Raw genomic sequence first — 10,205 nt, 5'->3', positions numbered from 1 at the left:
ATTACAAACTTGAAGCCCCTACCTTCCCGTTTCCGTGCTATCAACAATCACATCAACCCCTCCCCCAAATAAACAGACGATTTCAGGCATTAATTAGAAAATCTGCGTGTTTTCAATAAGGCTAGAAACTAAGCATACAGCCCTCAACCAAGTCAAACCAGCAAATGAACTAAGCTTACAACACTTAACCAGGTCAAACACACAAGCGGAAAAAGAAAATCAAGGATCAACTCTCCTGTTACAAAGATCGGAGGGGAAATCCTCACTGCTACATTGAGGGAAAGTACACAGCACCAGTATTCTAATAGAATTCAAGGCCTTCTAGTGCCAATGTTGTTGTTGTTGTTTTTGTTGAGAGGGGGGGATGGTTCCTTATTAAGTGTATCAGCTAAGTTGAGGTCAAATTCCCAGATGCTGACAAATGGACTTGAGGGTGGACAGTCAGTCCAGTTAGGGTCACCAAGTTTTTATCCCATTATTTCAAACCCATACCCCATTATTTTAATCTGTGGGAAAGTTCATTCTCTTGTTTGTCGTCCATCCCAAATTTATCCCAACATTCCCTTCCTTGCAAACTTGAGAGAAGCAAGCAGGCCTTTTTCCACTTTCCAGCCCACTCTTCATGTAAAAGGTTGCTGTTCATGCATCCCATGGTAACAAAGAATTCCAGGACTTAAAAAAAATTATTTCTGTGGTTTTGAACTGGATTATATATGTTTAAAATCTGAAATCATTTGTCCTCGTTCATTTTAAGAGCGCTCACAAACAAATAGAAGCTCAAGCAAAACTTGGGTCACTTTTGCTCTTTCAAATTCAAGAAACAAAAAGCATTCGTTCCTTATAGATGGCAAATCGGAGCGGAGAAATATGTAAAGAATACAAACCCCCTCCCCCAACCAACCAACCCACCCAGCCAGGTTTGTAGCCTCCTAGCTTCATCTTTGAAATTGTTGCAAACCTCCCACGCTCGCTTGTGATTTGGAAAAGGGGGAAAGTCTTGGGAAAGTGTGTCTCCAGCCCCAATCAAAACATCAATTTGGCAATCTGGCCTCTTTTCCCCTCGCCCTCCCGAACTGACACTTCAAAGGCGCTACAACAAGTCAGTAATTGTAAGGTTGCATCTAAATATTTAAGAGAGAGTCTTGCAGTCGCGTGCCCATTTACAGTTCCTCATCTGTCCTCTTAATTCCATTACGACATAAAGCAAAAATGTTTCCCAAAACTCATAAACAGGAAAAGCATCACTTTGTTGCAAGAAGTTGCGGGGGGGGGGAGGGGGCAAATAGACACGAAAAGGAGGAGGAGGGGGAGGAGGAGGAGGAGGTGATGATGATGAAGGAGCTGTTTCTATTGATTAGTCACTGCTTTTGTGTTAAGAGCTTTCTTTAAAATAAGGGGGGGGGCAATGGGGGGGAGGTTGCAGAAATTTCACTAATGTGAGCCTCAGGCAAGGGAGGAAAAAAAAGAGAGGGAGAGAGAGAGAAAGAAGAAGGGGGAGGCGGGCTGTGTCTAGATGAAAGCGAGAAGGACATAAAGGAGGCAATTGAGCCGGCTGCAGCCCGGCGAGCTGAGCTTCGAGCCAGCGGGCCCTGGCGTAGGGGAGGGGGCGGCGCGGCGCGGCACTTTGGCGCAGGGCACCGGAGAGGAGGCCCAGCCCATTGTGGCGGCGCCCGCGGGCCCGCTCAGCCGCGCCGGGGGAGGAACAGAGGCGCCCATTGAGTGGTCCCAGCACGGGCCGTGCCCACAGCCCCCGGGTGCCGGCCTGGGCCGGGGCTTTGCTCCCCGGCCTGGGCCGGGGCTTTGCTCCCCGGCCTGCGCTGGCTCCGGATCGCAGCGAGAGCTCCGAGTGGGTGGGGGGGGGGCCTACGTTGCCCCACCCTCTCGTCTCAGTGGGGGCGAGAATGCGGGAAGGATGGATGGGGGGGGGCGCACGGCGCCCCGGGGCTCGCCAGCGCCTGGGCGCACCGGCCCGTGTGCGCAGCGGGTCCGCGGGCCGTGCTGCTTTGGGACTGGTCAAGAAAAAAAAGGGGGAGGGGGAGTTGGGAAATCTAAAGAGATCTCGGAGAAATAAAAGGGAGTGGTTCTGACCTCTTTCGGGTGCCCTTTCGGCCGTGCGTCCTAGTGTCTGCCAAACAAACCCGGTGCGCCAAAGTTGTCCCCCCCCCCCCGAAAGCCCATGTCAGCAGTGCCCGCCGGATCCACCGGGCTAGAAGATCCGGCAAGAGCCCATCGCGGTGGTCTTGGTACCCCCAAGTCCCTCCTTGATCAGCTCTTCCCTCTTTCTCTGTCCGGGTTCTTTCTCAACGTCGGCTGTACGGTACAAACATGGCGGGGAGCGAGCCTGACACTTTGGATGCCCAACAAGGGATGGGATTTTTTGTTTGTTTGTTTTTGAGGTTTCCAGATTGCAAACTGTATCTCAGTACATTTCACCCCATTCTTTCTCTGGGTTCCTCTTGCCTTCCAAAGCTCCTCCTGAAAAGAAGCTGGAGGCTCCAAATAGAGTGAGGTTGTGCGTTCCCTGACAGCTCCAAATTAAATTAAGCGTCAGCTGCTGAGGTGTGTGCGGGCCTTGTGTGTGTGTGTGTGTGTGTGTGTGTGTGTGTGTGTGTGTGTGTGTTGTCAACCGCACAGCTCCCACTGGGAAGAATACTCTGATTTTTAAAATGGTAGCAATTTCCCTTGAATGGCAGCAAGCGCAGCTAGACTAGAAACATTTTGTAGGTGAAATGAGCACTTTTTCCACACTGGAGAGTCCATAAAACTTCCTGGCGCAGCAACTATTGGGGCTCATTGAATAATTCATCCCTCATTGCAAGGCCATAATGTCTATTCTGGGTCCTTTGTGGGGCTGTTTTCTCTTCTTTTCTCCTTGAATTATAAAAAGGTTGCCTTCCTTTGTTCACATCAAGCTGCTCCGAGCTGGAGCTTTGTCTGGGCCAAGCTAAAGTGTGAGTTTCAATGGACTCTCCAGGCTTTGTCTCCCAAGTTCATCTCCAAGTGTAGATTGTGTAGAGAAGGCCTTCTTTGTAAAAGCTGGAAAAGTTGTACAAATGTTTGACCAGCTCATTTGGGGCGTTTTGTCTCCTGGGCCTCGGTTGCCTGTACTGAGAGGGACAGGCAGATTTGCCCCGCTGTGGCTTCCAGCAACAAGTTAGCAAAGCCAGGGATATAGGCCTCTCCAACAACTCTTGGCCCTCTGAGCCATTGCTTTAAGAGCTCTCTAGGTTTGAGGTTGTCTAACTGCTCAACTCCTTACCTTCCTTCCACCCCAGCATCTCCCTGCTGGGCTAGAATAAAAACTAAAGTGTGTTCTCAGAGATCAGGCCAGGAAAAGATACCACCCCCCCCCAAAAAAAAAAGAGAGGCTTAAACTGAGTCCAAGGAAGGCTCTTGCTCTAAAGGGAGGGACGGGACAGCACACATCATCACACTGCTCACCAGCATTGGGTTTGAGGTATCTTTTCTCAACTGCATGAGTGTCCCAAAGCATTCTATGTGTCCCAAAGCATTCTAGTTGTTTGTAAACCTAAATGTTTTCTGTGTGCAGATTTTTGCAGCCGTTCAGAAAGAAACCACTGTAGAAGGCTACACACCCAGGCTTAGATGATAAAGGTAAAAAAATAAAAAGTGACTTTCCTGGCTCAATCCCACCCAGGACCCCACCCTAGTCAGATCATACACCCTGGAAAGCCACCTGTGCCCCCAGGATAGCTCCAAAACTCAGCTTAGCCCAAAGGGGTCCAGTCAGGGAACCCACCAAACTGAGAAGGGAACCCAGTCACTCCTGATATTTTTTAAGTTGAAGAGATGCAACTCTCAGCAAACCAAAAATCACCTAGATCTTGGTAAAGATCTAGGCAAAAAGATCTTGGCAAAATGATCCTGTTCAGATCCATCTCCCAAGGCATTGAACACTCCCTTGTCTCTCTCCCCTCCCTCTTCTCACCCTCCTCCCCTTCTAACTTTGAAGTTTCAGGACAACTCCAAGCAGGTAATAATGGGAAAGCAGCAGCCTGCAATTCTTGTTCCCTTGGGGGCGGGGGAAGAATTTCTCTTGGTGGTGACAGGCCACAGCCAATATGGAGTGGGTGGTCTGTACCCCTGAGGGGACGGAGGATGACAGTACTGAGAACCCAGGAGCACAGATCCTTCAGTCTTGTAACCCAAAGCTTGGGTTCAGACACCTTCAGGTTAAATGCCATCAATACTTAAAATGACAAAAACAGCCAACTTCTACACATACACACAACACGGAAGAGATTAGATGGATTTAGAAACCCATCAAAACTCTGCCTCTGTCTCTGTCTCTGTGTCTATGTCTGTATCTGTCTCTGTCTCTGGCTGTCTGCCCTCACCCCCTCTCTCTCATCCCTGCTTTTCTTGAGGCTGGAAAAGCTACTGCAAACTCTGGAGGCTTAAATATCCTCTATCATACCCCAACTGCTCAGAGATTCCCAGTCTTCATTTCCACTCATCTCCAAGACACCATCAGTACCACATACAGATGAACTCATTCACCGGTTTAGGCTCGGTGGACTAAAGTTGGTATATAGTAATAATAATAACAACAACAACAATAAATAAATAAATAAATGAAAGTTTGAGTCCGTGGTAGAACACTTGCCTAGTATACGTGAGATCCTGGATTCCACCCCCAGCACCATGAAGATAAAAGTAACAGATTAGAACAGAGCAGATGTTGGTTTTCATAGCAAGTACTTCTGTGTTCTTTCATTTGAAGGCTCTTACAGTAGCCAGCGATGGGTTGTCAGAGAACCAGGACAAGCCAGGGCCAGGAGCTAGCAGCCACTGTGCCACCACTCACCTCTCTCGCTCAGGATGCCATCAATGCTATGTTTTGCTTTTTTCTCACTTTCCTCGGCCTCCTTCCTCTCCAGGTCAGCCTCTTCCTCTTCGCCTTTCCCAAATTTACTCCTCAAGATGCGGCTGATGGAACTCACTGCAGATGAGAGGAGAAAGGGCCCACGGTCAGCTGAAATGCACCAGCCTGTTCAAGATCCATCCCCCTAAAAGCCCCAACCAGGGCCACCCTCCATCCTGTCCTGCTCCCTCAGCTGGAATCTCCCTCCAGAATCCGAATCTCCGGCCTCCGCCATCAGTGCCGCACACTATTGTCTCTTCCTTCCACTCACAACCCCCATCCCTTTTATAGGCCTCTAGGTATGGAAGCGGGAGCAACTCCTCCAGCCTTCGACTGTGGGTGGAAAAAGAAAATGTCATCTTTGTCCCTCTCCTTTTGAGAAGCGTTTGTTTCACTTCTTCAATGGTATGCTAAGTTTCTGGCCTGAGAGTCTCCCCACCTGAAGTCGTTTGGCCCTGGAGGTTCGAGGTTCGAATGCAGTCAAGAGCCACCGCAGACCTGCTCCCCCTGCAAACCAACTTTTTTTTTCTTTTGAGGCTATAAAAGGTTTAAATTTCAACTGCAGAATCGTTTCCTATTGTAAAAATCAAAAGAAAATGCACTCTCCCCCATTTATTTTTTCCAGATTCCAGTCTGGTAAACAAATCCATGCCCTGAAATATATCGTTCTTGCAAAGGGAAAAAGGGAGTTTCCTTTTAATTAAAAACAAACTCCCCAACGCTCCCTGACTCTGGTTCTACCGCTGGTCTTTCTCTTCCCTGGGGGGGAGACGGGGGAGGGCGGGGGGGGGGGGAGAGACAGTGGTGGTAGGCTGGATGGTCCCTGAGACTGATTCTCGGGGAATATGGGAGGGGGAATTGCCTAAGCTCTCTTTTAGCACAAGCAGAATCTTGATTGGTAGGGCTCCATCTCTTTTTGACGGAGGTTACCAAAACATTTGTTTCTCTTTAAAAGGGAACATCAATATTAATAAATGCTTGGCCTCTGCCTCACATCCCCTTCCCTGCCTTCTTTGGAGAGATGTCTGTCCATGGAGGTCTCTTAACCCTCCACCCTAGGGACAAGCAACCCCCCCCCCCAGCTCCATAAAATGCCAAGAACGTCTGGTTTATAAATATTTCAGGGCCTTGGGAGAACCGCCGCCCAATAGTCAGGATCAATCATTGAGGGATTGTGGTATGGATGTCCGCATGGGTAATAGTGACTGACTGTAGGCATGGAGACCTTAATTGGGTCTAGTACCTGAAGGCACTGTGTTGCGATCACAGACTGCGTCCTTGAGTAATTTGTCTCGGATTTCCCAGCTGAACATGCCAGGGTTCTCTCGTTTGTATTCCTCAATTTTCTTCTCCACATCAGGCGTCGTTACCTGCTTTAAGAGAACATGCGGGCCGCATGAGTACCCCGGTACTCTGGGCTAGACAAAATAACCCACCACTTAGCCTGGTGCCCTTTCCAGTATCCTCTGAGAAGATATTCCCCCCCCCCCCCCCCGTGTTAGCCAAAGAATCACAACTCTCAAAGGCAATTCGCTTTACAAAGAGGCAGACAGGAACTCCAGTGCAGCCTGGGGACCCTCCACCTGCCCAGATAAGCTCCCACAACCCACTGAAATCAAGAAGAATTAGACTATCTTGGAGGCAAGGGTGGCATTTTCTGATGCTTGGGAATAAAGACAACTCTTTATACCCGAATCATGCGAAAATGAAACTAAAAAGGTAATGCTTGAGAGAGCTACTGAATAAACTAATTAGATCAGCAACTTGTACCACTGCACAGATACAAGATTGTTTTTTTTAAGGGAAGAGCAGAATGAGATGCAAAAAAGTTGTCTATCTGAATTTTTAAAAATGGAGTGGAAGAGTGATATGCCTAATGAGAGATTTATACTTTCCGCTCACCACAAATAAAGAGTTTATAAGGATTCTTAGGTTGAGAAAGGGTTGGGGAGAATGAGAGAATTGAAACATATTTGAAAGTCCCTAGTTTACCATAACTCTTTTGGGGTTTGCCCCCTGCAAACTAGAAAATCATCCTGGCTTTCCCTCGGAAGCAGAAGAAAAGATAGTGTATGTGTAATCTCCACACACACAGCCCTAGCCAGTGTGAATTTCTTTGAAAAGAGAACCAAAATAATTTGAAGATCATTTTAAATTGCCGTTTTGAAGCAGAGTCAATGCTTACTACAAAAAAAAAAATCACAAATGGGGTTTTTTTGGAGTCTTTGGATAATTAAATATGGGACAGAAATCATTTTTTAAACCAACAGAAAAAGAGGTTCTGAAGTTTGGAAAGCGCGGTGCGGTGAATGAGGCTTGAGGGAAGACAGTTAAGAAGACATCAGCAACAGGTGAACGTGTACAGCTTCCAAGCTTTCGGTGTTTGATAAAATAATTTCATGAGATATTCAGCGCTCCCAGGATTTATGTGTTTCATTTACAAAACGTTGAGTTTGCCTATAATGTTTGTCAAGGACTGTCCTTGCTACTGCACCCGTGTGCGTGTGTGCGCTAGTGCACACACACGCACACGCACCCCTTCCCGGACTTGAAGACTAACTTTTTGAAAAGCCCCAAGTGGCAGCCCTTAGTCCCGACCTGCTGTTCCATTAGATAAACTGCAGCCCAAGCCCCAAGTAAGGACAGCCAGGCCCGCGCGCTCACCTTGGGCTTGCTGCCGCCGATGGCTCCGGGACGGATGGAGCCTGTCTCCTGGTACCTGCACAGGATCTTAGACACGCAGCCGTGGGACACGCGCAGCTGGCGCGAGATGACGCAGGGCCGAATGCCGTGGTGAGCCATCTCCACGATCTTGTGGCGGATGTGGTTGGGCAGCGGCCTACCGTTGATAAATACTCCGCCGAGCTGGTTCACGCGGCCCTGGCCCAGGGGAGTGGACACTGGGAGAAGAAAGGAGAAAAACAAAAAACAAAAAAGAGAAGGACACGTAGAAAGTCACTTAGAGGGAATAGAAAACAACAAGAAAAGACGAACCCACCGAATTTTGCATTCTTCTCTCTGACAGCCCCAAAGTTAAACTGCTTCCTACCCGACTCCCAGTTCTAGGCCCGCTTTTGGTCACATTTGGTCAAATTATTAAGCATCCCAGCGGCATGGAATCGCGTGATGAGGCCGGGCTACCTGGTCCGGAGCTCTTCTTCCCTTTCGACCCCAGACTAGCGACTTGGAGCAAGCAGCCCCTGGGGTTGGTGGAGAAGATGGGGTCCTGGCAAGATCTATCCTCAAAATCTGCCCAACTGGGGGCTACAGTAAGGGTTTGGGGCGAGCTGGCAGTTCTTGGGGTTTCTGGAGTACAGTCAAAGACTCAGAAAGGACACCGAACGAACGCGGGCACAGGTGGTGGCCAATGTCACCTGTTACACGCAGCAACAGCGGTGGCGCTCAGGCTGGTGGGCATCGCGGCCTCGCTTCATAGCACGGGTGTTGCATTCGTGGGGCACTGAAGACACCGTCCAAATCCACCCCCTCCCCTGCTCGCCCGGGCCCTAACCTTTCAAATTGTTTAGAAAAGCTCTTGAAGGGGGTGAGGAAGGAAAAGAAGGCAGTTGCAAAACTTTCTGAAATGCCCTACATTTTCAGGCAGACAGAGGGAAAAGGCATCCCCAAACATACAGGATCCAGAAACTTGGAGCTGCTATTTGAGTTGAACGGGATTGATTTATTATTGTTGTTATTATTATTCATTAGTGCTAAAAAAAACAAAAAAGTCCAATTACGATGGCAGGAGCCGCCTGTAGTCACTACAACAACTTTGCCCTGCGAGAAGGTTCCGCGGGGACGCCCAAACGTCCTCCCAATGTGGACTCCGCTGGGACCATGTTTGCGCGCAGAAGTGGCTTCTGTGGGTGGCTCCAAATGCTGTTCATCCCCTTTCCAAACAACGGGAAAAAGTGGTGGAGCCCGCGGGCCGCAGGCCTGGCCGCCAAACTCCGCGCCGGGCTTTTCACCGGGGAGCGGATGGTAGATGGAAAGTGAGGCCGGGCCTGGCCCCCAACTCCGGCTTCTTGAAGTGGGACTTCCTCCTTGGACTCTCCGAAGGAGTCGGTGCGGGTCGGGGATGGTCGGGGGTGGGGGGGGCCGGGAGACAGTCGATCTCCAGCCCCGGGATTCAGGTGGCGCCGAGGCCCTTCCTTACCTTCCAGCGGGAACCCACTGCGTGGATAGTTCTGCCCCGGGCCGGGGCGCATCATCCTGGGGACAGCGCCGGCCAGCGTGGTCATCCTGGGGGCAGCTTCGCTCGGAAATTATATCCAGGTGAAGAAGGCAAAAGGGGAAAAAAAACGATCGCGGCGCAGCGGGTGACCCTGGGGAACTCTACGGAGCGTGAAGAGCTCCTCCCTCCTCCCCCCAAAAACGACAGGAAAGAGAGGGAGGGACACGGGAAAGGAGGAGGAGGAGGAAGAGGAGGAGGAGGAGGAGGGGGTCGGCTGCTGGCCTCCTAATCCAGAGGCTGGAGATGGAAGGTGGAGGGGGGGCCGGGTGTGGAGACCCCTAGACTCCCGGATCCCCAAGCCCAGGGTGGAAAAAGTTTGGTGTGCGTCTGGTCGAATGGCGCCGTAGCTGGGCTGGGGAGGGGGCGGCGCTGGGAAAAGTTGCGGGGGGGGGAGTTCCAAGCGCCGGGATGAGCTGGGTGGGGGGGAGGAAGGGGGGCGAGGCAGGAGCGCGGCCCGAGCCTTCCTCTCGTCGGGACCCCGAGTGCTGGGATCCCGGCTAGGGAGCATTTATTAGTTCTTTCACCCAAAGCTTGGTCAGGAGCCCTGAGCTGCGATTGGCCCACGAGGAGACCGGCCCGGGTGGCGGAGGCTCGCGCTGATTGGGCGACGGCGGCCACTTTCTCTTCCCATCCCAGACTGCCCGGGCCTCCGTGGACCCCAAGAGCGACTCGCGCTGAGCCTCAGCCCCGAAGAGAGAAGGGTGGTGGTGGTGGTGGTGGTGGACCCGAGGAACCCGGGAGACAACAGCCCGAGGGTGATGACAGCGGCGGAGGCGTGTGTGTGTGCGTGTGTGCGTGTGTGTGTGTGTGCGCGCGCGCGTGTGTGTGCCTCAGTCTACCACTCTCGGGGCGCGCGCCTCCGCGGTCTCTCTCCTGGCCTTTCTGTTTCTGCGTCTCTGACTTGGTGTCTTTCTGTGTCTCTCCGTGTCCGCCTGTCTCGACAGTTTCTCTCATTCTCTTTAAATCCCCGATTTTTCCACCTGTGGGTCTCGGGCTGGGCTTACTGCCCGCCGCAGGGGGCGCTGATAAGGCTTACTTTCCCTTCCTCTGGTCAGTCTCTGCCCCTTGGCCTAGACTCGTTCTAAG

The 10,205-nt window shown here is 51.1% G+C and overlaps 1 protein-coding gene across 1 annotated transcript; it reads right to left on the bottom strand.

Moving 5' to 3' along the window:
• Positions 1 to 2,206: 2,206 nt before the first annotated feature.
• On the bottom strand, positions 2,207 to 9,126 carry Pax3 (paired box 3). The gene is made up of 6 exons (XM_070026290.1): positions 9,042 to 9,126; positions 7,550 to 7,785; positions 6,129 to 6,258; positions 4,829 to 4,963; positions 3,950 to 4,210; positions 2,207 to 2,310 (listed from the first exon to the last, which is right to left on the bottom strand). The coding sequence occupies exons 1-6, from the start codon at positions 9,124 to 9,126 to the stop codon at positions 2,207 to 2,209; spliced, it is 951 nt and encodes a 316-aa protein (XP_069882391.1).
• Between the last annotated feature and the right edge of the window lie 1,079 nt (positions 9,127 to 10,205).

Source organism: Dipodomys merriami, unplaced genomic scaffold (assembly GCF_024711535.1).
Source record: "Dipodomys merriami isolate MVZ:Mamm:240054 unplaced genomic scaffold, mDipMer1.0.p SCAF_1, whole genome shotgun sequence".
Lineage (NCBI taxonomy): Eukaryota > Metazoa > Chordata > Mammalia > Rodentia > Heteromyidae > Dipodomys > Dipodomys merriami.
Note: the sequence above shows the minus strand (reverse complement) of the source record. Positions and strands in the feature narration are given on the sequence as shown.

Bases quoted from the DNA above. Each gene is read 5' to 3' on its own strand.
- Pax3 (XM_070026290.1), bottom strand. From the start codon at position 9,126: ATGACCACGCTGGCCGGCGCTGTCCCCAGGATGATGCGCCCCGGCCCG. The intron at 7,786-9,041 runs GTAAGGAAGGGC...TTCTTCTCCCAG, and splicing joins CAGTGGGTTCCCGCTGGAAG to TGTCCACTCCCCTGGGCCAG. The intron at 4,211-4,828 runs GTGAGTGGTGGC...TGTCATTTTAAG, and splicing joins TGGCATCCTGAGCGAGAGAG to TATTGATGGCATTTAACCTG.